We start from the raw sequence: 27,952 nt of genomic DNA, 5'->3' as shown, positions 1-27,952 counted from the left end.
CCAGTGATCTATTCCAAGATAATTCAGTGTCCAGAGGGGCAGAAGAGAGCTCACACCCATCCCGCAGGACAGAAGTCTTCCCAGAAATTGCTCAAAGATCTGTGTCCTATCTGAGTACAAATACAGGAGCTTCTGCCTTTGTTGGCCAGGAGCTTTTCTACTACAGGGAAAAGGCAACCATGGCTGAGTAAATCAGACTTTTGGTCAGACTTCTTCTGTTGATGAGGAACTTTACAACTGAAGCTGAAGGAGGAAAAGACAGGATTTACAAAGAATAATGATCCAGCTCCTCTGTGGTTTCAGATTTCCCTGGGCACTAATAGGTACTTTTAAATTACCCTAACTGCCCCTCTGACAAAAGCTAGCACAAAGTCAAAACCCCAGGGCAGGCCTAGGAACACCTAAAAGGAGTGCACCAGGTTGAGGTTGACCAGAGTGCACAGATCTGGGGCCATCAGGTGGAAGACACTGCATTGCACTCACTGCACAGCAGCAGAGGGTTCCTCATGCCCCATGACACAGAGCTCACATGGCCCCACCTGCAATGCCTGTTACAGCATCTGTGACAAAGCTGCACATTTGTGTGTGTGGTGTTTCATTCCTTTCCTCTCCCAACCTCCACAAAGAACAGGAACTTCATTTTTAAAGTGCAAAAAGCACAGGTGGAAAGCTGAGGAGTCAGTATCTTGCTATCTGGGGACAGCTTCAATATTTTAAGAGCAATTAAGGTTTCCACGGAGCATTCATATTGATTTGCATTTTGAGTAACATTATCAAGTGATAACAGTCACATGACAGTCACCATCACTCCTGGCTGTTGCTGAAAGCAGACAGATCCTGAAACACAGTAAAATTTCTCTGATTTCAAAAAACTGTTGTGGTTTAACCCCAGCCAAACCCCACACAGCCACTCACTTGCTCTCCCACCAGTGGGATAAGGGAAAGAATCAGAAGGGTAAAAGGTAGAATAGTCATAGGTTGAGAAATAGAGTGTTTAGTAAGGAAAGCAAAAGCCGTGCACAGAAGCAAAGCCAAACAAGGAATTCATTCACCACTTCCCAAGGGCAGGCAGGTGTTCAGCCATCTCCAGGAAATCAGGACTCCATTACACATAACAGTGACTTGGGAAGACAAACGCCATCACTCCAAACATCCCCTCCCACTTCCTCCTTCCCCCTGTATTATATACTGAGCACGTGATAGGGTCTGGAATATTCCTTTGGTCCCTTTGGGTCACCTGTCCTGGCTGTATCTCCTCCCAGCCTCCCAGGCAGCCCCAATCCCCTCTCCAGCGTGGCAGTATGGAAAGGCCTTGGCTCTGTGTAAGCCCTGCTCAGCAATAACAAAAACATCTCTGTATTAACAACTCCGTGTTCCTCAAAAATCCAAAACACAGCTCCACACTGGCCACTGGGAAGAAAATTAACTCTACCCCAGCCAAAACCAGGACAAAGAGCTACATGATTTGCTGCCCTGCTCAGTCAGGAGCTTCTGTCCCTTCTAATTTGCCAGCACAACTGACACCTCTCCCAGCTCCAGCTCTAACACAGCAATATTGTAGGAAAAGGGGAGGGGAAGGGGGGAAGCACGATGGGAAGGCAGCTAAAACAGATGGCTGTGACAGAAGTGGGCCAGGGAGCAGCTACACATGCAGTTGTGCCAGCGGGCTTTGCTCTTCACCAGCTGGGATCCATTTTGGGTAGCAACCTCAACATGGACCTGCAACATCCAGAGCAGCATGTCTGCCTGTGTCCTGAGACATGCAAAGCACCCTGAAGCCACCTCCTGTCTGTTCTATTTTAGTGCAAGATGGATGCTCTTGCAAGAGCAGAGAAACTTGGGGCTTGTTCAAGTCAGCAGTGAAGGGAGGAACACCAATGAAAATGAACTGCTCAGTCATTTTAATGACATGAGACTTCCTCCAATTGATGGCAGCTCGTTACCACCTCTCTCCACTCCGTGCCAGGCTGCCCAGATGGTGCCAATTCATTTAGACATATTTCTTGGCTCATCAATTCAGGCAGGCAGCCCGAAAACCATCCTTTTAGATAACTGAATTGAGGTCAGCACAAGCATTCAGCCAGATAAATACTGAGCTACCAGTGATGGTGTAACACAGGGAAGACCACTGACATACACGTGTTCTGCTCCTGCATTCCAGTCTTTGGGGCAGTCACTCAAAAGGAAAAATGAAGGCTGTTTTAGCACAGAACAAGGGAAGTCCATTTGCTTAATAGTCTGACAAAAATGTGGCCTGTTAAATTAATATAGAACTATTGATCATCTGAAGGAGAGGCACCAAAAGAGAGAAAGAGACATGTCAATACAAAGGGTGTATTTGTGGCCAAGTGAATCACACAGAACACAAGGCCACAACCAGAAATACACTCCTGGTGATGAAAGGCAAAGGAGAAAGACTGTGTTAAAGCTGCTTTCCATCATCAAGCAGGAAGGAGAGCTTTCAAGACAAGCACACAGTTCCCACTAAACAGAGGGGCCTGATTTCCCTTGAAGGTGTCCCCTGTGGTCAGGACAGGACTGAGCACTGTGCTTTGCTCGAATCTTCACAAAGCTTCACACAATCATGAGAGAGAGACAGTCAGCAACAGCAAATTTCTTTGCTCACAGAAGCACACACAGCTTTGAAGCTTGCTACTGTAAGTCATAACAAAAGCATGAGAAATCCAGCTTACTTTAAGTCAAACTGTTTCTGATTCATTATTAATAACAATAATGTCCATCTCCAGAAGATGCAGAGTAGGTTTCTTACAGCAGAGGCCTTGGGAAAAAAAAAAAAACGGTATCTAGCTACAATATTTTAAAATTAATTCCTTACATCTCTGCTTTTTAACTCCTCTCCAAAATAGGGAATTCAGATCTAGTAGGAATAATCATAAAGCAGTTCTCTGACTCTTTGCCACACATTTTATTTCCTATGTGCTTGGTTAATCTAGGCCCTGGTCTTTTGTACCTGCTGTGAACACACACGGATCCCAGGGACTTTCAAATCAGGCTGATGATCACAAATGTATCAATTACATGGTCAAACCTTAAACATGCTGTAGTTACCACCACTCTAGTTCAGGCAAAAAAGCAGATACAACACCACTCCCTTAAATTAAAGGCTAGGGCAGTGCTGTGTGTCTAAATAGCTACTGCCATGATCTCATGGGGAAAGCAGCCAAAGACCATGGAAACCACTTCACAACTGGGCACAGCTCCCACTGCCTCCATCCATGCTGCCTGCTGACCTCAGCCCTGGACATCAGCAAGACTTTCAAGCTGTCCACTCTGCTGAGAGGGCTTAACTAATGACATGGACGCTGACCTGGTGAGCAAACCTATTTCACAGATTGCAGGAGAAGCTCCTGCAATTGGTCCTGCTCCTGCAAGTGATGATGCCCATTTCCCTGCAAGCAGCCTCCACCCCTGGAAACTCAGGCCTGCAGCAGTTATTCAGAGGTTAGTCATCAGATTCAGGATTACCCAGTCCCATCAGGCTGTGGCAGCTTTGAAAAAAACAAAAAATTAAGATCAGCCTGAGGATTTAACTATGTGCTGAGAACAGAAGACCACAAAGCAGCTTATCTCATCAAGTACCTCAACTCAGGTACCAACAGATGGGAAGAGGGATTGTGACTGTCTTGAAATCTACTCAGTTCAAGGCTCTACCTGGCTTCCTAATAACTTAAGGCTTTAGACATGAGTGCTAATAGCTATTTTTAGCATTAACTAGCTGAACGGTGGACACTTATTCATATCCATCTCCAAGCTATAGGATTAACGAAGCTCCTTGCTTCAAACACTTCACAGACTGATGATTTTCTGCTTACAGGCAACATACACCCAAAAGCTGCAAATTCAACAGCATAAAGACTAAACTGACTGTTTCCTATTCACTCCTCTGGATCTCTTTATCCTCAGCCCCTCACCTCCTCCCATTTCTAAGCAGCTCTAATTGTTCACATTGTTTTGTTAAACCTCTTCCCTGAAAGCTTGCATTCCCTCTCCCTCTTTTCCACCCGGGCCCTGGGAACCGATCCTTCTAAAGGCTTTTGTCAGCCCAGACCTTGCTTTAATTAGTCAATGCAAATTCCTAAATACCTACAGGCTTAGCAAAACAGCTCTTTCCCTAAAGCCTCTTTCTGCTGCCACTAAGCAAGCCCACTCCCCTTAAGAACACTGCACTCTTCTTTTCACTAATCATTTCAAATTGCTGCCACACCCCGCAGCAGCTGAGGAGAAACAGTGTCTGTGCGCAGCCAAGGACAAGGTGAATTAGTCACCTCGCAGATGAGAAAGGATGCACTGATCATTCTGCTCACGAGATAGAGATGCTAAATCAGTCCCTGGGAGAGACAGGAACTGATTTAATGCTCAGGCTCTTGTTTCCACAGGCTTCAGTCCAATTCAGCAAAATACTTCAAACAAAAAGTCCTGATTTCCTCTATAGTTCAGTGGGGTTAGCAGCACTTTACAGATTTTTTTAGCTCTGCTCATCAGTCCCACTGCATGTGACATACTTCAATGCTGGTCCCCAGTAAGAAGACAAAGCCTGTTTTGCCTCAGACCTCTGGTCTGTGCCCACTGAAGATGACAGTAACATGTCAGTAAATGCAGGTCTGCGAATCACAGGCCAGAGAAACGGGTCACCTTGCTGAAGAGTCACTCAACGTCCTGGCTTTGAAGGTGTTCCAAATATCCACTGCTTATGCTATGTAGGTTAAAATCAATGAGAGTGTATTTTGGAAGGTGGCAAGAATAAAAAACTCCGTGTTCATGGAACCAGGCAGCAGCAAACACAAAGTGGTTCCAGTTACTGGCAAAGCTTTCCAAGAACGTCCTGCCCCTTGAACGGCAAAGGAGAGCTGTTCCTGCAGTGGGGTTCACCTCTTCTCACCCTCCCCAGTGCCACACCTAATCATCCACAATTCCATCCCTTTACATTCACACTCAGGCTCAACACAGCCACACAGACACATCCAAAGCAGCACAAAGAAAGGTTTTCTGGTACCCAAAATGGGAGTCGGGCACGTAGGTGCACGTGCTTCCCCACACAGCTGGAGACAGCAAGGATACCAGGGAGGAACATTACACTGTGTTAGTTCACTGTGTCAACTTAGGGGGATTTTCATAACGACAATACATGGGAGATTATGGTCAATCAACCCACTCCAATTAGTTATCATGAAGCCTTAACAGGTTTGCCCAAAGTTGTACACTTTTCTAGAAAGCTGCCTCACCTGTCTCTAGGCAAACTCACCCAAGATGTTTACCTCACTCTTTTACTTGCCCACCCCCCTCCTCCCTGAGTCTTCCTCCAACAGAGAGTGGACAACTTCCCCTGCTAAACCCTAAAGCTTTCCAATTGCTCTGCCGTCCTGAAGCCACAAGACCACCACTGGCAGTCATGTCACCAGTATGCTTTAAAACCTTATTTGTTCCTCCCATGCACCAGCAAGCTCCAGAAAGCCATGAACTGATACCTGAGCACAACTGGGGAGAGAGACCTGTCAGGACAGAACACACAGGAGGCAGGAGTTTGGGTGAAATGGGTGAGACAAGACTGTTGGGGAGGTCCTGGCAAACTGTAATGGGGAACACAGAGAAACCAAGTTCAACAAAGGATCTTTCAAGGCAGGCAGCAGTTAGCAAAATGGAGAAGAGAAGGAATTTCTCAAATAGAAAAGGTTTGAAGCCAGGGAACAGTGAACCTGAAGCAAACATCTCCCAGTTTGGCACTCAGTTTCAATTCCACATATTGGCAAGTTAGGAAATACAGCCATTTAAAACCATCCAGGGCTTTGTGAAAGAAATGGCTTGCTGCTTCTTTGCCTGCCAGCACCATGCCACAGCAGCTATACATTTTCTACTCTGACTCACCCTCTCTGTTCAAACACCAGCTCACGATTAGGAAATTAAAAATAGACCAGACAGGTGCCAGAGAACTTACCAAACCTGCTCTGCCCACAGGTTTTCCAGAACACACACAGCGACAAGCCAAGTAGGAGCCATCATACCAGCTGGTTTTTTTTTTTGGTTTTTTTTTGAGGCTGAATATCCAAAATCCCAGAGTCTGGAATATTCCAGGAGTTTAGAAAGATGATCCTTCCAGAACTGCTCCCAAATGCAACCCACAAGACTCTACTGTCAGAATCATAACCCAGCACAGGGCTCAAGCTGCACTTTGCTCAGAATGCAGATTAACTGGTTCCCAAGCAGGTACCTGTAATTGCTTTCCTCTCTCCTTTCTCCAGCTTTGCTTGTGGGGACTCTGTGTAGACACCGTGCTCCATGGGCTGCTCCGCCCTCTTCATGGCCGTGCCTTTGTAATTCATCTGGAGTTGGCTGGTGTACTTCTCATGCTGCAGAGACACAAACAGCAGTGAAATCCTCTTCCCCAAAAACAGATCACCCAAAACTCCACTGCAGCTGGGGCCTTCAACAAAAAGCATGCACACCTAAGCAGAAGGTACAGAACAGGAGAAGTACCCCACTTGGAAGCCATTAAGTGACAACTGTAGAACACAAGAAGGTCACTGTGACTTAGCTCTGCAAAACAACTAATTAGAAAATCCTTTAAAAAATAGACTGAGAAGAATCAGAGCTCAGGCCATTCTCCACTCAGGATTCAAATCCTGAAATCCCCTTTGTTGTTAAAGGAACATTATAAATTATTTCAGAGTGCTCATCTGCATTGTCTCGGTTTTTCAGCAAAGACAATTGGAATCTATTTTCATTATTTTTTCCAAACCCTCTCCCCAGCTAGGAAAGTGATTCTACCTTAAAACAGGTTCCATATTAACACAGTAAATTAGCTATTTAGAAGCTGGTTTATTACAAGTAAATTAATAAAAGGCTGAACCCATCCAGATTATCCCTGAGTATGTTCAATGAATCATTTGCCCAATTCTAGCTGTTAAATTTCCTATTCTTGCCAAGTCCTAAACATGGAACAGGGCTAGGAAGGCAGTATCTGCTAGCCAAGAGCTGATGCATGGCACTGATAGCCCAGTCCCACAGCTGAACATTACAGCTTTCCTGCCCACAGGGGTTTGCTTTTCTGCCTTAGATAAGGGGATGCTTGAATATTTCTTACCTGCTACTGAACAATGTTTAAAAAACACCTCACTCCTAAGAGGACTGACTGCTCACTAAATAAAAATTGGGAGCTTGAAGGCAAAAAATGAGATGGTACACATGAATAAATTAAGCAAACTTCAGACTTATTGAGGAGGTGTGGTGGAGCTGGCATAAGTCACCATGCTCAGAAAAAGACATCTGTGCTGCACTTCTGGGAAGAAAAAAGTTCTGCTGTGCTTCACCTACAAGTTCATGTGCTGGTTGTTCTTTAACATCTTACAGTTTTAAGTAACTTTTTTCTTGGCAGTAATGAAACATAAAGAACTTGATCTACATGATAGCACAGAGACAGGAGATAACTGGGAAATGTATCCCTCCTCAAAGGAGGGGTTTATTAAGTCCAAATCCAAGGAGAGCCTCACATTTTGAAACATTTCACTGCCATCGAGAGTATTTTAATATTTCACTCTGCTTGACCATCAGTAGAGTACTTAAAGTTTGGGGGTTTTTTTAATGCACTGCACCCAGCCACTCTTACCTTTAGTGCTTCTTCTGGGACTTTGTGTTGAATTTGCTCCAGGACATACATATTGGAATGTACAGAATTCATTAAGGAAAATACAAAGGAATTGAACGGACAAAGAAATCTAGCATTTAGTCACAGAAATAAAATAGGATGATAAACCCAGAAAGTTTTAAAATACACAGGGTAGTAAAAGTTGCCTGTGCTGCAGCCCAGCATGGTTTTCTGTGCACAATCACATTTGCTGGCCAGACCCACAACAGCTGAGGGGCAGCAGACAAGGGGACCTGAGCAGAAGCCTGCAGGAGCACCAGCAACTCTGTGCAGGACCTGGGGGAGCAACCAGAGCCCCAGCTCAGCTCACACCCTGATCCTCTCCACCTGGCTGGCAGCTTCAGGCAGACCAGTCTGTATCCTGGCCAAGATGGGCCAGTCTCAAATGCGGGATAAGGGAGCAGCAGAGTTCAGCTCCTTGCTCAAATGCTTGGGACTGTGGTGCTCTCTTGCAAGGCCTTTCAGTCACTGCAGTTTTCTAGATGAAAAGTAAATCAGGTCATGAGCTGCTGTAACCTCTTAGGAAGGGAGGCATTCACGTGGTTGAGCCCAGGCAATAATCCTCAGCAATGCTGTATTAAAAAAAAAAAAAAAGCTGGCATCTGGAATGTCATCATGAACAACCCAATCAGCACAGCAGAAAGCAAAGAGGAGGAAAAAGGAAAGATGGAAAATGTTAGACTAAAAATAAACCAAGTGATACTGGCCTAGCAAGGAAACTGCACAGCCTGTAAGTGAAACTGTAAATGGAAAAGAGAAATGCTCTCGTGCAACAGGACAAGTTTCTCCAACACCTCAGGAGATGCTGCCATCCACACCAAGCTGAACTGCAGTGTGCACAGAAAGCTCTGCTAAACACTGGCACCAAAGCAGCAAAGCAGAGAAAGACCTTACAGCTGCCATAGGTACAGTAGATCTTACAAATACTACTCTAAAACCTACATCCTTTAAAATTTCCCTGTTGAGGGCAATAAATTCTACAACTCAATTTTGTTGTAGAATTCACAATTAATTTCACTTGAATATCCATGAAAGGGCTGCAGGACTAAATACTTCAACTCAGCTGATCATTGCTGAGAACTCCTCTCTGTAAAAAGTTTAAACTGGTATTGCAGCCATTAAAACCCACCCATGCTCCAGGCACTGATTTTTGCCTTCCCAGGACTGGAGTTCACAGCAAGTCTTGTGTGCATTTCTTCACACACCAAGAGACCAGAACATACACAAACAGCTATATAAAAAAAACATTTGCAAAGTCAAGAAAAGCTTCAATTGAGATTGCCTGTAACAGATTTCATCACATGTGCAGCAAGACACCATCTTTAATGACAAGATCCCAGATGACAGTGACCAAAACCCAAATTATGATCCACGGCCCAGAAAACCCTCTTTTCCTGCACATCCACGACAGCACACACATAAGTTTAAGAAATCCTGGTTGCAACAGTCATTGCTGAGAGCTGAAGCACCAGATCCCTTTAGCCAGTAAGGCTAAAGGTCTGGAGTATTTCAAGGGCTAAAGCATGGCCAAGCACAAATGGATTATCATGAGGACAGCAAAAGGCGGAAGAATGTGGCCTTGGGGTCAAGGATGCACAAGAGTTTTCCAGCCAAACATTTTCCCCCACCAAATGGTAAAACTTAGTCTCTGCCTCTATACTCAGAAATGTCTGGACTGTTTTAATTGACATCTCCCCAGAAAAGAAAAAAAAAACCAAAAAGCCCTGGAGAAGACACTTGCTAGTTCTAAATTCAGCTTGAGTGGGCAAAGTTTGGCAGATAGAAGCAACTGAAAAAAAGTGAAAAAAGGATTAGATTACATGAAAAGACAGCAATAGGAGCCTCTAGTTATCACTATTGCTCTTCAGGCTCAGAAAGGCATGTTAACATCTATGTTTATAGCCAGCCATACTGTCACATCAGGATAAAAAAGGATAGGGATGAAAGCAAAGGTGTTTTAGCAGACACTGGCAGGATTTGTGGTCTGTAAATAAAGCAGTAACCTAAACCTAGCTTCCCTTGCTAGAGGTGAACTGTGCTGTTGCTAAAGTGAGATTTACTCTTGCATTTTGTGGCAGAACCAATTTGCATGGGCAAACTTTAATCAGTACAGAGTCAAGGGTCTGGCCACAAACTCTACAGCTAATTGTTGAAGGCTGAAGGCCTGAAAATTGTTTGAAAGAAAGCATCTGGGTGAAATTACTAATAAAACAAGGCAAATTGAATTAAAAAAATTAGGAAGATGTTAGTTCATACAAAAATATATGAACTATGTTTGCTCCCAGCTGGTAGCAGCTACAGCTGCCACCCAAATAAAAATAAAAAAATGCAACCCTTCCTTAGGAGGAGACTGCAGAGGCACTTCCATAGTCAGTACTGCCAGCGTAGGGCCTGATCCAAAGTCCAGTGCAGGCATCATGATTAATGTGCTCTGAATCAGGTTCATAGTGGAGAAACACAAGCTCATGAGCCATCCAAAGGCTCCAAGAGGCAAAACAAACAACTTACTCATTAGACACAATTAGCCCTGGTACCTCTTCATGCAGCCAACAGCACTAAACCCAAAGAAAGCCCGAGTCCCAGTCCTCTTCAGAAAGGATATCATAGCCGAAGCGAATGACATCGTTCAGTTTCAGGGTGATGTACTTCTGGTCAGGAATCCTCACATCATTCACAAATGTCTGCAGGAGAGAAGCACAGGAATGGGTTTTGACCAAGGATATCAGGATGATGGATCTCAGATGGATGGTGCTCCTGGAGGGCACCCATGTCCATCTGCTGATGGCACTGCACGTATTCGGAGCATGCCGGCACCAAGTCAGGAGCTAGGAGCTAATTTCCCTGGAAAAACCAACACCAGCAAGGTACCTCCCATGGGCAAGTCAGAGCACCCCAATTATGCTTCAAAGCAAGGTGCTGTGAAGGGACCTTTAGGGAGATTTCCTTTGCACCAACTGCAAATGCAATTTTAGTCCCCGACTTGAGCAGGTAAATGAGGTGCCTGAAGTTAGGAACTTCAAATGCTCCTGGTTCTCCTACACCCGTCTCAACCAGCAAACGGTTGCAACTCATGCCCTTAATTACTGAGCTAGGAATCAGCTTTCTGCTGGATGGCAAACAAGACTGATGTCAGCCCCAAGGCCTGATAATTTAACAAGCAAAGCCTATCACAGGGGAAGGGGAAATGAAAATGCACAGGGAAATGGGAAAAAAAAAATAAAATTGAAGCAGCATCACCAAGACACCTGCGGCCACACTGTCCGAGATAACCAAATCCATCATGCTAAAAATTCACACACCCCTTTTTCCCATGCTCCAGGCAGTTAATTGAGGCTGAAAGAAACTAACATCCTTCTAAAGGTGCAAGACATGTATTTCACAGCTGTGAATAAATGTATTTGATGTCTCTGTTTCCTGAGGAGAACCACTATGAAACAATTCTCCCAGACCAACCGAGGATCAAACCAAGCGTGCATGTACATTTTTCACAAATAAACCCATGTATTTTTGCAGTGATCTGGGCCAAACAAAAAATAAGAAGAGGCTGAAGAAGCCCTAGAGTGCTGATGGGGATTCACCATTCCCACAGCTGGATTTGAGGCAGTCAGACACCAGCAGTTACCCTACTTGGCATGGTGGGATTCACCCAGCCTCTCGGACCAGGAACCTGCTGCTGGGGCTTTGTGCCATTAATGCAAATGCAGCTAAGGAAACAAAATTACACTAGAAAATGAATGTACATGTTTTCGTGACTGCAACAGAGTCTTTTCCTTCTGTCTTCTCACCTCAGCCAAGCCAAACATGCATGATAAGACCTAGCATTAACCACAGAGGAAAAATAAATGGTAGAGCAGGAAACTAGAACCTCAGCAGACAACAGCCCCCAGTTTCCTGGCAATTTACAGAACTGGAAAATAGGCCTGTAATTTCAGAATAAAAACAGTGAAGCTAGTTAAAAGGCACAGAATTCCAATTTGCATTAACGTTTTTAATATTTAAAAAACCCACAACAATCACACCTGGAACAGGAATAATTGTTTGCTGAATTTAATTCAAAAAAGTCTGCAAGAACCCATTTTGATAGTTACTTATTTGTCCATGTTTACCTGAGATAAAGTAACTTTAGTAAAATTCTTAATCTGGATAGAAATGCTACCCTTAAAAACAAAAACCTCTGAATAGAGACAGCAGAATTACCTGAGCATTATAATAAAAACAATATAAAACACTTTGACAATTAATATGAACCAGATTATCCAGCAAAGCCATATAATGCATTGCTGACTACTCAAATACAAAATAAAAGGAAATTCTGAAAATGGATTTAAAATCAAGGTGCTAAAAAGTGATTTCTTTAGTTTCAGGGGGGAAAACAAGTTTTTGTGACAATTTTCAAATAAAGATATGTTTCTTGCACGCAAAATTTGGTTTGGCCACAAGAGTCTTTTTCAACAGAAATGTTTGATCAGCTGCAGAGGACAGGCACTGCTGCAACTCCCTTTTACTCCACTGCCTCTCTAAGCATAAGTCTACTATTAAAATGTTGTAAATTTTTATGCCTTAGCATGTGAAGATAGGAAATAATTAATGGTACAAGTCTTCCCTCCCTTGCAAACAGAATCTTCAGTTGCTATTTTGCCACCATGAGGTAAATACCATAGCTTTTGAACCAGGAATCCAGCTAGAGTCCAGACCAGTTACTGGAAATATTCCCATTTCAGCAGGGCTCCGTGCCTTCAGCTATTAGGCTGAGAAGGATTAGCACTCATTCTTGCTGTGTTCAGATGCCAGAAGAGGCAGAATGGTTGAGGGCTGCTTTAGCCACTGTTTTTATACAAGTTTCTGGGCTCATCTTGTGGTTTTGCGGCTGTGATGGTGGAGGGCTTCTAAATCCAAAACAATGAAACAATGGCTGCAGTAGAACCCCCACTGGGAAAACAATTACTTGAATCTAGCTTAGGCCTGCTCCAGCAGAGGAATAGCTCCACTTGTATGAAGAAACTACCAAAACAGAGGCATGCTATGACATCTGGACATTTTAAACAACAATGGTGTATTTAAATATCATGGAATTCAGGTGTCTAACACCACTGCATAAGTCGAGCCAGAGCAAGGCTTAAGATTCAGTCAGGCTCAGTTCCTTCCTCTGTGCTCACAGTATTCCTCGGCCTTCACGCAAACCAGGCTCACGGCAGGCAAAAGAGCAATTTTTATTATATAAAAAAAAGAGGTGGTTTTAAGAGGTGGTTTTAAATCCCCCTATAAATCACTCCATGCACTGACAACTGAACTACCAAAAGGTAACCCTGCTCATGCTGAACAGCTGCTCCAGAATCTCCACCAGTTTTAAGTTAAGATCCCCAACATGAAACTGAATTTCCTCCCCTTTTGGAAGAGGCTTCATAATTTTGTGAGCCCTGAAGCATTCTGCAAGGACACCAGCAGAGAGGGAAAAAGCAATACAATATTCACCAAAGCTTTCCCCTCCCAAGATGAGATGCTATATGACCTCCACCTCAGGCCTTGCAAATAATTATGCATGTCTGGCTTAACTCATGCCAACAGCTGCAGTGACCCAAAATGGTCTGAGAGCAGGATTCAATGAGCACATGAGTGCTTGCAGACTCAGCACAGCACCAGGCCACCCCTGCCAGCTGGGAGGTTTGGTACTTACTCCGTTTAAGCTCCCGAGATCCTTCACCCAGTGCTCATCCTTCTCCTTGTCGTAGTTGATCACAGCGTGCTGCTTATCCACACTGCGGGACTGGCAAGGGAAGCACAGCGAGCGTCAGAGCGGTCAGGCATAACACACACTGCCAACACTCAGACATTAAACTGGCTTCATGTGGACAGAGGGGGAAAGCAGGAAGGATTAAATACTATTTACTACTATAAATAATGGAAGGATAAGCAGTAAATGCTTCCATGGTTGTTTGCAGAGTTTGAAGACAATAGGCTATTTTCATGGAGAAGGGAAAATAAAAAGTTTTTTAAAATTGCTGAAGGCTGTCAAGACTATGCCACAATTTCAATAAATTATATCAATATACACTGAACAAAATCAATGAAACTGAGAGCCTGAGGGCCAGGATCTGAGCCAGCATGATCTAGAAGATCTCCATTTTTTAACTGCTGAGGCCAATGGCCTCAACACTAGGGATGCTTCTACTTGGGATCATTTCTTCCTATTTTTCAAAGAGAAAAAAAATAATTTTCTTGATTTACAAACAAAACTTGTTCCCAAAAAATTATACTGTTCCCGGGATTATATCCTGGAATTGATTTAAATTTTAGGATGTGTACCAAGTTAGAGAGAAGTTAGTAAACCTAGAATGAGAAAGAAAGCAACTCCAGGAATATTTAAATTGTAAACTGAGTTAGAGTACATTGAACTTGACAGTGATCTGGTGCCACTGGCTTTGTCACAATGCACAAGTAATGCACCTTATCTTCAAAACAGAGTGTGACACTTGAGCAGGCATCACGTCAGACTTGTGAAGAAGTGCTAGAACAAAATCTATGAATAATTTTGAAATATGCTGTGTTACAGCTATAAAGACACCAGACTGCCTGTTTTTAGACCTGCTGCCTCTCATAACTTGAATCCTTGCTGCAGCTGACCTTAGGCAGACACTGGAAGCAGTCACTCCATCAGCATGTACACAGAGCACTGAGATCTCCCTGGTACCTCAGGCCAGGGGAGGGGAGGCCATGCTACCAGAGCAGGGAGACCAGCCAGGCTCCAAGTCAGCTAATCCTCATCTTCCTGGGCACCAACCAACAAATTCTTGCTGGAAGTCCTTTCTTTATGCCAAGTATAGACGCACTGGTTTCCACAGCACTGCTCTCAGCAAGCCATTATCTGGCTTCTTGCAAGCATGCAGAGGCAAAGATTGTTTCAGGCAATTCCTTGGTGAAAACAAAAGCGGCTTTTTTCACACAAACTGCTACTATTTACAGGAATTTCTTCTGGACCTGCCAATGTCAAGCACATGAGAAGTACCACAACACCTGCGAAATGGCATCTCCTTCCCCTGCAGAGCATCCATCAGCCCAGGAGACACATCCTCCAGAATAACCCTGAAGAACCAATATGAAGCAAGCACATACCTGGTGATAACATTACCCTTCCACCTTGCAGCGTCCCTCACACTATTCATGACATGTCACTCCAAGCAGAGGCAGCGAGGACAGGGGCAAGTGACCCCAAGCCTCCAGCTCCCTCTCTAATACAATTATCCACATGCTGCTGGACTTCCAAGGAGGCACTTCATGCTTTGCTGCCCAACTGATGCTGCTCAGACAGCAATCACCCCCCCAAAGACACAAAGAGAGGTGGGACAGGCAGAGAGAGTGTGATTTGGGACAGCCCACCTGTGCCTCCTGCTATGCTGAGCACTGAACATGAGAAGCAGCACAGAGCAAAGCCCTCCCGGGAGAGGCACACACAAAACCCTCATCCCCATGCCATCCCCACACTTGTGTCTGACCCCTGACCTCAAGCATTTGCAGTGAAGCTACTGCTTCTCTCTCATATTATCTACATCAGATGCATCTCCCCAGTCCATTTTTCAAAGACCCAAAGTGGCTGTGGCAGGTGTGTGCAGTGTGAGGTAAGGATGGTCCAGGAAAGCACAGCTGAGGGACACTGCCCAGGCCCCCTGCACCTCAGCACATGGCCCTGAGGACAGCAGTATCTCCAGGCACAGCCTCAGGTACCACAGCAGCTGATGCTACACAAGCTGGGGTTGTTCCTGATCTGTCACTTGGTCCCTCACACCCTCAGGAGGGATGTGAGCCCAAAGTGTGTCCCCACAACAGTCTGGATGTTTGAGCACTGCTCTGGACAGGGCTCCTGGAGGGCTCACCACACCTCAGCTACAAAGCAGAGGGGGATGACCATCCCCTCTCCCTGCTCATGGGCATTTACGTGCTATGCTTCATGCCAATGGAGTCAAAGACAACCACGCACAGGGGACCGTGCCTGCACAGCAGAGATGTGGTCTGTCTTCCCTGTGATCCCTCTGCTACTCAAAATTGTGGGTGTCACTGTTCCCAATGAGATACAAGGGAATGCTGATTAACTGGTGCAGCAGTGTTTGCTTTAGCTTTTTACGGCACATCATGAAGGCTCATTTAAACATTAACAGATTCTAAAGGTAGAACAAACCATTTAGCCCCCTTCCAAAGGCAGAAAGGTTTCCAGCCCAAAAAGTTAACCCAGACAAAAGCCGGGGCATATCTGGTATCTGATTTTAAATGTATCACAGGTCACTTAAAAATAAGTTTATTTCTGGGAACCAGCTGTCTCCAAAAAATTCAACTTGCCCTGCATCTGACCCTGATGTAACTGAGCACAGCCCTTGTTCTGCTGTGTTCTACAACAGCTGACTTCAGCCACTCAGGGGTCCCCAACAGATGAGGGTCATCTCAGGGGAGCAGACATATTTTCTAGCAACATGATATTGCCCTCCATAAATGCAGAAAGAGGTCACCAAATGAACCAATTTATGCCACTCTGTTTTCCAAGGAAGTTTCAGCTGTGTTCAAGAAAGCCCACCACAAAAGGAGTCAAAACAAGAAGCAAAATCTGATTCACAGTCTTCCTCCAACCTCTCAGCATCTCTTTAAGAGCACATCAAGAACAAGGCAAACTGTTACGCAGATTGCACTTCTGTGAAATTTCATGCTTTTGCAGAGAAGAGAGGAATTTTCTTAGTTTTGTTTATGTTAAGCCAGCAAACATCACAGGAACTGGCAGCAGGAGTTCCTAAGGCCCTGTCTCCAAGGAAACTCAAAGAAACTAAAATCACACCTTATTTATTTTGATGCAGACTTGCCAAAGGTCACTCTTACTTGAGAACTGAGGTGTGGTTTATTTCAACATCATTCACATTTAACATAAACTGCTCTTGTGTGCAGTGCCAGCAGCTGATGGTGCTTTTGTCTCAGAGAGGAGCAGGCTCCCTCAATCCCACTTCCCACGAGGAGACAAACCAGTTTTCATGCTGGTAACAGCATGAGAGCCCAGGGACAGTCACTTCAGCCCAGCAGGTCAGTGGTTTCTAAGGAGTGACCTGCTGAATCACAGAAAGTGATTAAAGAAGCCTTAGTCAACACATCCATGGCTGCAGAGCTCCCAGCCATCTGCAACTTCAATGGAAAGATTTTAGGCATCTATAAATTGAAAAACTGCAATTAAGTTGACTGAATAACTAACATAAGAGGACTTCTACCCTAAATACACACGTGCAGCAAATACTGAGTTTTGCTTAATAATCAGCCATGACCTCTACAACCAAAGGCAAGACTGATCCGTCATGAGTAGACACAGGGGTCCAAACTAAAAAAAAAAAAAAACCAAAAAACAAAAACAAGCAACAGAATTTTCAATAAAGTGTTAATAAGAAACCTCAATTACCCATATGCAGATGTCAAATGCAAAAATAACCAGTGCATCCTTGCAGTTAATCTGTTTCACCAGAAAAGCACTTGTGATGGGGTGAGCAGTAGTCCCGAGCTATGGGTAAGAGATCCAAACACCCAAACCAGAGCTGGAACCCCTGAGGGGAGGCTGAGAAGGGGAAAAGAAGGAAGGGAGGAGTCCTCTTAGGCAGTGGTGATCTTCAGGCAAGAAACAAGGCTACACTCCCAGAGGCTGGAAATGAAGGAAGCACATAGCATTCTCACCATGTCCCAACACTGGACCTGTTATCAAATGAAAACAACTCTCAGGAAAACACGTGTGCTTTTCTGATTAAGAATATTTACACTTCTCTGCAGGGAAAACATGGACACTGATTTGTTACTACACTCAGCCCTCATCCAGGGCTGGAGTTTCCAGACATTCAAATAACTTCCTAATAGAAGGTTGTGCTGCTTTGCTGTCATGCTATCTACCATGCATCATGCTTTAAATACCTAGCAGACAAAATGCACACACAGTACATAACTGAGGATGGAGGTACTTTATATATAGCTCTTCCTTCTTCCACAATCATGTTAATCAGATAGTACCTGGGGGTCTGCCAGTCCCACAGTGGTACCAACACCTTGGATTACCAGGTTCCAATCAGCCATGCAACCAGGCAGCTCACTTGTGATTCTCAAAACTGCACACATCATCAAATCAGCAAAATCGGCTTCAAAAGCTTGCAGAAATCTCCACAGAGGCACAAATCACACTGGCTACGTGTGCTGCACATACCCTACAGCTTTGTGTTTGGTGAAGGGTCTGATGCAGAGAGAAGGGATCTCAGGATGAAAGCATAAGCTGCAGAGATGCTAAGCAAAATCCACAAGGCACAAAGACCTGCTTAGGAAGGCAGGAGGAGAAATCCAGCCAGCCAGCCTGCATTTCCCCACAGGGCCAGGGAGCAGACGCAGCTCAGCTGTCTGTGCAGATACAGATGCTACTTTTTTTCTCAGGAGAATTACCATGGGTGAAAACCTTCCAGTTGGGGTTGAGATTTGGACCTCAGCCCTGCCAGTGCCGCAAGGCATCGTGGCACTGGAGATAAAATAAACAAACATGAGCAGTTTCCCTGTTCCTCACTGCAGTCTGCTGTGCACTTCTGGCAGAAAATAACTGCAGTGTTCTGGTGGCAGCATGCAATAAAACAGTTGCTCAAATACTTTCCATAGTGAACAGGTTACATTTCTGCCAGTACTGTATTCTGCACAAGTGCCCCAGTAAGGAAATATAAACCTCTGCTGGTGTCCCACTTTAGAATGGAGATAGACAAAACTAAATTAAGAAAAAAAGTAAATATATGCTGGATAACATTTAATGACAGACATGAACACTGGGTCCTTCTCTTTCACCACAAAGCATTTCACAGCGTTGTGTGCATTGGCCCCTCCAATATATACTTTATATACAATATATATACTTTTCCAGAATATCAGTGGATGCTCCATCCTGCCCCAGGCTGGTTGCAAGTGTGTCACCCCTGTGGCAGCCTGATGGCTCCCGGGGCAGGTGCTGCCAGCTTCCAATGACTCTGCCTAAGCAGACAAATCTTTTCAGCAAGTGCAGCCACCTCATCCTGGGCTGGACTCGCCTTACTGCTCCCAGGCTGCAGAGGCTCCTGCCTTCAGCTTTGCTGCAGCCAAAATCATGGACTTTGAGGATCTGTGGCTGAACCAGGGCCTGATATTCAAGCAAAAAAATAATGCATTGAACAAAAGAGAGAAATCCCCCAGGAAAATGAAACTGTAATCCCCACAGCTTGGCAAAGGGATTTGGAGGCTGGCACGGTTCCCATAAAAACTTAACCCATTATTTTGGAGTAAAATGGGGTTTTGCTTGCTGGTTCCCCATTCCCAAAGTGAGCTGGTTCAAGTGACCCAGGGTCAGATCCTGACCAGAGGCAGGGAGCATGCTGCCCAGGATGCACTGGCTTTCCCTTTGCTTTACATGGACACCCAGGAGGAATGGAAAAGCATCATTTTAGGTGGGACACAAGCCTGAATTTTTATAGTGCAGCTGAGCTGCTACTGCCTGGATCAGGATCTCATACAAGGAAGATACATCTCCCTTTTTTCTCTGCCCACTGCAGAGTGGGACAAACCCTCCCTTGGCAATCCAGGCTTCCAGCACCTGCATGAAGCCCTCTCAACCCTAATAACCATCTGCCTTCAGTGCCACCATCACCTCTCTCCCTTCCCTGCCTCCAGCAATGAACTCCCCTCCCAGGTCTGCCAGTCTTGCTATGCCTCCAGCCTCCTACACTCATATGCCATCAGGCATTGTAACCTCCTCCCATCAAGTGCACATTAACAGAACACAATGGGACAAGGAAGAGCCAAAAAAACAACTCTAGGCCTGGAAATACAGGATGTGCATCCTTCCTCCCACAGCTGCTATCCCAGCACCTGGAAACACTATCTGTCAAAAAGTAGCACCTTCCCAAGGCTAGATCCATTCTCTTTTGTAAGACTCTTACTTCCTTTGTAGCACCTAATGAATTACTCTTGGCAATTCCCAACACCCAGGGAGTAACTCAGGTGCTTGTTCACACCCTCTGGATAATTGCAGTGAAACAGCACAGGTGGGGCATCTCCCTGTCCGACTACAGCTTCCCACTTCAACCCTACACTGCCATGGGGAAGGAGGTCCAGACACAAAACCCATGAGATTCCTCATGGCTTCTTCTGGGAGTTCCCAGTGCTGGAAATACGTGAGCAATGGAGGGATGCAATTTCTGCACTGTAGTGAACGCACCTAGAAGGACCAGGAAAAAGATCATCTACCAAGTTCTCACCATCTGCTTCTTCCCAGCATAACGCTGTAGACAACCCACACCACACCTATTCGCACTTGTTTATGTATGCACTTACTAAACTACACAGCAAAGACACAGTATTATCAAGTATGGCCCAGGGAAGGCAGGATACACCAGGTCAATGAAACCTTAATTTGACCAGATGTCACACACAGGCAGAGTTCATCTTTGCACTCTATTATTTGTGGAGCACGCCGTGCACCCTGCATACCAGACACAGAACAGATCCTGCAGGGAAAAATACCCGGGAACTACACAATAACAGATTGCATCTTCATGCCTATGTACACAGGGGCAGAGGCAGGATTACACAGGCAGCCTTCAGCAGCCTTCACACTAGTGTGTTGTAACTGCTCTGCAGTTATAAATATTTGACTTAGCAGCCATAAGAATACTCCTTCAGTTCCTAGAATGCTTATAATTCCCTGTCTTTTTAACAAAGCAGGCTAATAAGATGGAAACGCAGTATTGTTACCTTTGCGTGATTCACCAGAAGAATGAACTATATCCAGCTCACAAGGCCCTACCACTTGAACTGACTAATTGGCATCATAAGCAGCACTGGTCCCATCTGGACCAGTGACAGATGCTTGGCTAGGAGCTTTCACAGCTCCCTTCTGACACCAGAATAATAAACAGCAAGTCTTGACCCATCTCGGGCCTAAGGGCAATGCTGCTCAGCAGCCACATCCTGTAATGCCCGTTTTGCCCACACCGAGCATCTTCTGCCCTATGTGCACCACCCTCTCCACTTTTACAAGTCCTGCTGCTCCTCCTCTCACTCTGCACAAACAGAATCCTCACTGTACTTCCTCACTTGGCCAAATCTTCATCATTTGGTGAAGCTCTACAGAGTAGAAATGCAAGCACTACACGCAAAGATCTGACCTGTGGTTTCCTGAAACACAGGTGAAGAGGTTAAACAAGCATTCTGGAAGTATCATTACACTCTTGGCTTGTTCTTGCCCTTTCCTCGACAGCTGCTTTGACCACTGAGTCAGGATGCCAGGTTAGGTGTACTCTGATCTAATCTAGTACAGCTGCTGTTACATCTACACTCCAGTCTTGTGAATACCTGCACCCAGTTCCTCTTTGCCCAACCTGTGACACTACTCCACTCCATCTCCTTGCCAACATCACTCCCAGATGGAATTACTTAAGGCAATACTATCAAATAAGTCCCTGCCGACCACATTCAAACTCCAGCTTTTATTCAAAGGTTTGGAACTTGGTCAAACACATTTAGATTATCGATTAAGGGAAAAAAAAACCCAAAAACAAAACACCACCTCCAACCTAGTCATTCACTCTTGAAAATCTTCACTGACCCAGCTCCACTACAATGCCAGGACTTCAAAGAACAGGCTAAATATACTTTTAAATAATTGACCTGAAGAAAACAGCATTTTTCTCAGAGTTGCTCACAGCAAAGACAAGAGGTAAATGATTGCATCCAGAACACACCGCATAAAACAGATGCCTGGAAAATAAACTCTCATCCCAAACAGAGTTATAAGCAATTGCAAACAGTGTCTCCTGACAGGAAATGTCAGGTTGTCCCAAAAGGCATACAGGATAAAGGCATAAAACAGAAAGCACCATGCTGCCTGCACCTACTCTTGCTGTAACTCACACTCCTGTACAAACTCACATGCCCACAGCATCATTCTAAAGGGAAGGAAATAATCAGGGGAGCATTGATTAAACATTTCTATTCCCCAAATTTTCCAGTAAACATCATTCTCAAACAAACACAGGGAAATCATGACACTGCTTTCGATTCTGTTAAATATTTACATTTAGCAAAAATGAAAAACAAAAAGTTTTGTTTAGGAGCAGAGGAGAGTGTTTTAATGGTTAAGTGAATTTTTTGAGTTTGCAAAATGTCCCCTGAATGCTCATCACATTAAGCAAGTGATCAAAGCTGATAAAAATGGCAGCTGCATTTCCCAAAATAAGGATGCTGGGGAGAGGGAAAAATTATTTTCTTCAGGATGGTCCCAAAATTCTTTTATTTTTGATTAAAAAAAAGAGTAGATTTTTTTTCAGACCATTACTTCCTAACACCCACAAGTTTCACATTAAAAACCCACACCAGTGCAAGTTAGTGAAGGTCCAGATTTCCACACTCCTGCAGTTTGTTCACTGTTACCTGAAGGAAGCAGCAAGGTTGTTGAAGAAATCAAGCACTTTTCTTAGAAAAAGGCAGAATTGAGCCCTTGGCTCTGGTAGCAACACTGCATGCCAAGCTACAGCTATACTTCATGGCATTTTCACCCATGCATTATTCAAACCCAAAGTAAATCTCGCATTTACTTGTACTAGAAGCTTTAGAGGACTGCAAAAACATTTAAAATATTTCTAATCCTCTTAGTAGGTATAGAAGATATCAAGGTAGATTATGTTTCCCTACTATCAGGCCTACTCAATTTTAAGATTAAAGACTCTGGGTTTCTTCACCTCTGTTAATCAGACAGCAAATCCATTACTCGTATTATGAAATAAGAAAACCAGACAAAGCTAAAACTTAATTGTTTGGTGACAAATCCTTCCTTTTTTGCTGTTTTAGAGATCTGATACTTTGAGACAGCACATTCCAAGAAAATATCAATAGACAAGACAGTCCTAAAACAGTAAAATGAGAAAGGCAAAACTGCAGGTCTCCAGAACAAGGATTATCTCTGTGTTGTGTGTTTGAGCACCATGTTACACCTGGTCTCAACAGGGAACCACAAACTATATCACGATGAAATCAATAAGCAGTAACAGCCTTAGACATGAAAAAACAATGACCAGGTCACTCAGTCACTGCCAGTTTGTTCCCAGCTGTGCACTTTAAAGGATTAAATGCCAGTATCTTGAAATATATATGGAAAATAACCATGCAGTGAATATACAGTTTCAGGGTCAGTACGCCAGAAATACAACAAGGTGCAAACAACTGCCACAAGAGCTCTGTCCATCTGCTCTGATAACTGCCCTGCTTCTTAAGCTCCCCCAAGACAAATGATTGTGCCAGTCCGCACAAGGATTCTGTGACATGGACAGTCACAGTAGGGAAAAAGTCTATTTTTAGATCTCATCCTCCATCTGCTCACATACAATTCTGCTTGGATATGAAGACTCCCTGTTCACAGTTTCTCTTCTGCACTCAGTCTTACTGCAAACATCTCATTTGGAGCCCCAGGTAGCTCTGGAAAACATCTTCATAAGCAAATGGCTAGGAAAAGAATGTGCTGTGCTGTTCAAAACAAGACCTTACATGTGAGCCTAGAAAAAGCTTTATTACTGGAGATAGCAGACCAGTATGTTTATAAAGGGTCACATGCAGCTCACCCCATGCTGGCTTTTATAGACAATCCAGAGCCTTCATTCTGGTGAAATAATGAGTAACTCTTTTAATACCACCCACAACCTATGAGCCCTTAGATACAACTGCCTCACATATATTCTTGGCTCCTCCAGGAATCTCAATTCATTTACTTGTAGAAAAGTGCATGGCAAATCAAGAGCCTCACAAGATTGGGTACTCCACAAGCAACACTGACAAGCCAGCTCAGACTTGCAAAGAAGCATGAAATACTCTGGCTGGTATGGAGTGGCTCACAATCCACAACATCCAGTTAACCCCATAAGCAGCTAGAGAAAAAAGCTGTGCATTTTAAGCATAATTGCTATTTGGGTTCTTTATTATTTTAGAGACCACAGCTTAAGACATGACTGTCAGACTACTGAAAGCTGACAACCCTCAAGTTCCTTCACAAGATATTAAGACGGGCAGCCTAAAACTCAGACCAATTCTGGAAACCAGGGACACTGTGTGTGTCTCCCTCCTAGTCATGAGAGAAGATGCCAATCAGGTTCCTGAGCAGCCAAATGCAGATGTACAGCAAGTATCAGGACATTTTTAATGTCTCACCTTTACATGCCTCACCAGCCAGACATGTAGAAACATGAAATAAGAGATAGTGTGATTCATGGGAGAACCCAAACAAACGATCCACTGTGGAATAGGAGCTACTAACTCTACAGCAGCACAGCCATGCCACTCACTGCCAGCAGGCAGAGCAGGACAAACACTGCAAACTCTCCTCTTGTGGACACTGACATTTTATTACATCTAGGCAGCACCTTGCCCTTCAAGCACACCTCCTACAAGAACTTCTACCTCTCTGAACAGACCTCCTACTAAGATATCATACAAAATCACTACAGCAACTACAAACAAAGCCTCCTCAGCAGATCCTCAGCACAGCATTTAGGACATGCCTATGATCAGGTCAGCAGTGGAAATTATGAGGAGGGAGTCTCCATTGTGTAGGCAGCTTCCTAATTTTGCCACCTACAGGAACGTTTGCCACCTTCACAAAGGGGCAAAAGGGGGATGGGCAGGTGTAAGAGAACAATTTTTGTGCACCTAAGTACTCATGGATGGGTTTAGCAGAATCACTATTTTAATTTTGAGCTTCTACAAATTCCTGAGCTAAACTGCTCCTGTCAGAAGCTCTTTGCAAGATTCTAGCTCCATTCATCTGGAGTGACATCTACTACATTATGCTGTCAAACATCAGACCACAGTCAAGACTTCAGACATGCTGGATTAGGTCCAGCAGAGACACATGCTGGTATGGAAAGTACTAACCGAAGCTGAAAATTTGCTCAAGTAACACAATTACTTTGGGAAGAGGTCACCAGCCTACTCAGCCTACCAAAACAGATTTCCTCTGCTAAACATCAGCATTTTCTACCAAGATAAAAACACCTGAGAAATACCAGCATGAATAATTCAATCAAACTTAAAGGGGAAAAGCAGGTAAACAAAAAACCCTGCCTGCATTCAAATCACATGTAAACAGCGCATATGTTACAAGCTAAAAAAGCCAGCAGCATAATCACAGATCAGGACAGAATGGTATGTCTTTGTTTACTGCTTCTAGTAGCATCAAGACAGTTAATCTATTTGATTAATCTCCCATCACTATGGATCCTATCCATCTGATGACATGGCAAGCTGAAAACCTCACTCACTGTCACAAACATGAAGTCTTCAGGGGAAACACAGACTCAGGATAAAAAGAAGAAGTTCCTTTTAAAAGGTGTCATTTCAAAGCATCAAACATCTCTACAGGTCCCCAGTATTACATACACATCTACTGCATCTTCAGAAGAAATAATTACAAAAAAAAGCGCCGTATTACCTGGAGCATCAGTTCACAGTCATCTCTTCCAACAAATATCATCTCCCGAGGGAGCCGATGGCGAATGCCAGTGCTGCTCACCAAGAACCACGAAGTCACGCTCATTTTGGCACTTGGCACTTAACCTTTATACATCCTAAACACAAAAAATACCCCCACAAGACAGAGTTAGCTATTAATGAACCGTGCAAGTATAAGAGTGTGTAGCTGCTGTTCCCAAATTTCCCTCTACCATGGGACCCAACGCTGCCCCATGCACTTGTGTTCCTATTTTAAATCTCTGGTGACAACAAACAGTTGTGAAGTGTCTGCCAGGACCTAATGCCCATGTGTAGGAGCGCTGCAGCCCTAGAAACATTCCCATGGCAAAGTAAGACTAAGGATCTGAAGAAAGGATTGTTTAAAAATTTGAAGCATCCATCTGAATCCAATCAATGACATTATGAAATATGGTGGAGAGGAGAAAAGAGAAAATAACAAATATCTCCTTTCCAGAACATTTCCTCACCACTGCCACAGTGCTACACAGCTTAAGCCTCCCCCATCATCAGAGACGTGGACCAGCACATCAGTAAGGTGACATAACGTGGCTCCCTTAACCTTTCACAGCGCACTCCCAGGAGCGCTTACACCCGTGCTGGGAGAACCTCCCTATTGCTCATCCCACTTCCACACTGGTGTAAACTGGGAGCCCACAAATCCCTCATTCCTTCCTCCCCCGCAGCACGGCTGGTCCAAACGCCAGGTGAGGAAGCGCAGGCTGCGATTCCCGCCGGGGTTCCGGGGCTCGGCGGGCGGAGGGGCGGCAGCTGTGACCTGCGTGCGGACTCACCGGCGCTCTCCCGGCCACACCTGCTCCTTGTCGCTGCTACAGCGCGGCTGCGGGCAGCCCGCTCCCGCGGCCTCCCCCACGGCATCCCGCCTTCCTCTCCCTGGCTGCAGCAAGGAGGATTCAGCCGCACACTCCCGGCTCTCGCCTTCCCCTCACCCACCTCCCGGGCTCCCAGCTGCATTCCTAAGCGCACCGGGGGAAGGAGATCTCCATTTTCCCCGGGCTGCGCCGCGCTCCCCGGCCCCACCGCCGCCTCAGCGGCCGCGGGTCGCGCAGGTGGGGACGAGCGAGCTCCGCGGGGGCCGGGCACAGCCCTCACGGCCCCGCCGCTCCGGGAGCCGCCGCGCCCGTGGCACGACACACGAGCGGCCCCACACACCGCGGCCCGACAAAGCGCCCACCCGGGAAGGGCAGCCGGGAGCCGCCGGCACAGCCCTTTGTGTGCCGGTCCCCTGGCCCCCGCCTGCCCGCCCTACCTGCTGCGGCCCTCGGCGCGCTGGCAGCCGGGCACCGCGCCCCGCCAGCCGGCTCTGCCTGCCCCGCGGGCCGCTCCCGGCGCCCGCCCCGCTCCGCCCCCGCGCCGCAGGTTCCCGACGTCAGGAGGCGGCTCCAGCCCTGCCGGGCCCGGCCGGGGGAGGCGGCGGGTCCCGGCCCGGCTCGCGGGGCCCCTGAGCGGCCGCGGCCCGCCTGGCTCTGGGGCGTGTCGGCGCTGCAGGGACACGGCCGCGCCGTGGGCTGGGCTGGAAGGGGCCTTAAAGGGCATCTACCTCAAAGGGCATCTACCCTGCCACCCCGGGCGGGGATGCCAGCCACCAGACCAGGTTGCTGAAAGCCATATCCGTCCTGGCCTTGAACACCTGCAGGGATGGGGCATCCACAGCTTCTCCAGGAAGCCTGTGGCAGTGTAGTGCCCTGCCCTGGTTCAGCATCCCTCATTTCAGGCTCTCAGAGAGGCTCAGTGAATGCCGGCAGAGCTCCCGCACCTCTCTGACCAGGGCAGCCATCCTTCACCTGGGAAGGTCCAACATGCAAGCTCGATGCCATGGGGCTGGAGGTGCAGCCTCTGCGAGACTCTGGGACCAGACCCCACACCAGCCCAAGGGAGGTCCAACACCAGCCTCTTCTCCCACCAAGTCCTAGCACCAGCTGCTTCTCCAGCCTGAGTCCCAGCACAGCCACCCAAGCGAGCCTCAGCACCAGTCTCTTTCACTCACCACCAAGCTGCAAGTCGGCATCCATCTCCACATACACTCCTTGGACTCTTGCAGGGCAGTACCAAAACGCAGTTGGCAGGATCGAGCTAATCTTGAGCATCTAATCATGGAATAAGAGCCCCAAATGGGCACTGTGAAAAGACATGCCATTTTATGGGTTCTTTTCAGTTGTTGGTAATTAGAAAATTCTAAAGAAAAGTAAGTGCAGCGAGCAATTACAACCTTTTCTCCCTTTGTGATGAGCATTGAGTATCATGGTAAAGCTTTCTCAAGAGAGCCCCAGCTCCTGCAGATGTCAGTGGAGCTGGAAAGAGCAGCAGCTGAACACTGGTTCTCTGGCTCCAGCTGACACAGGCAGCTGAAGGAATTCTATAGGAAGACATCAGGTTCATGGTGATGTTTCCCCAGGCTTATATTCCAGCTGGAAAGACAGCTTTGCTTTTATACACTGTACAGTTGGGTTTGAGTATCGTTTCTCTGTCACCTGCAAGAGCTTTTCTTGGTCTCTTCAGTGTTGTGAACTTTGGAATTTTGGCTCAGGATGTAATCTTAATAAAGTCTGATGGCATGAAAACCACAGGTCTGTCACACCACTTGCAGGGGGTGGCCCTTTAGCCACATCACTTTGTGGGCTTACTCCTGGTTTATATCTCTGCTGCAAGGCTGAGGAGCCAGGAAGGGCAAAGTGAACTGCAGCAGGACTGTAAGGAGGGAAGGAAAACAGCATTTCTTCCTATCCCTCCTCTTTCGGAAGAGCAGTA

General features: G+C 45.7%; 1 protein-coding gene across 10 annotated transcripts in view; it reads right to left on the bottom strand.

The window, feature by feature from the left end:
- The window catches only part of CEP170B (centrosomal protein 170B), a 58,057-nt gene extending 31,465 nt beyond the window's left edge, over positions 1-26,592 (bottom strand). For 9 of the 10 annotated variants that reach the window (XM_030275103.4, XM_030275106.4, XM_072930478.1 and 6 more), the window contains exons 1-6: positions 26,454-26,592; positions 25,146-25,281; positions 13,335-13,424; positions 10,263-10,341; positions 7,622-7,680; positions 6,227-6,365 (exon numbers count right to left, since the gene is read on the bottom strand). In XM_030275103.4, the coding sequence (XP_030130963.4) occupies positions 6,227-6,365; positions 7,622-7,680; positions 10,263-10,341; positions 13,335-13,424; positions 25,146-25,250 (472 nt within the window). In that variant the 5' untranslated portion in view covers positions 25,251-25,281; positions 26,454-26,592. Of the gene's footprint in view, positions 1-6,226; positions 6,366-7,621; positions 7,681-10,262; positions 10,342-13,334; positions 13,425-25,145; positions 25,282-26,137; positions 26,268-26,453 lie in introns of those variants that run through there. The other variant, XM_072930480.1, reaches the window with a different exon arrangement.
- Between the last annotated feature and the right edge of the window lie 1,360 nt (positions 26,593-27,952).

The sequence above is a fragment of the Taeniopygia guttata genome, chromosome 5 (genome assembly GCF_048771995.1).
Source record: "Taeniopygia guttata chromosome 5, bTaeGut7.mat, whole genome shotgun sequence".
Lineage (NCBI taxonomy): Eukaryota > Metazoa > Chordata > Aves > Passeriformes > Estrildidae > Taeniopygia > Taeniopygia guttata.
Note: the sequence above shows the minus strand (reverse complement) of the source record. Positions and strands in the feature narration are given on the sequence as shown.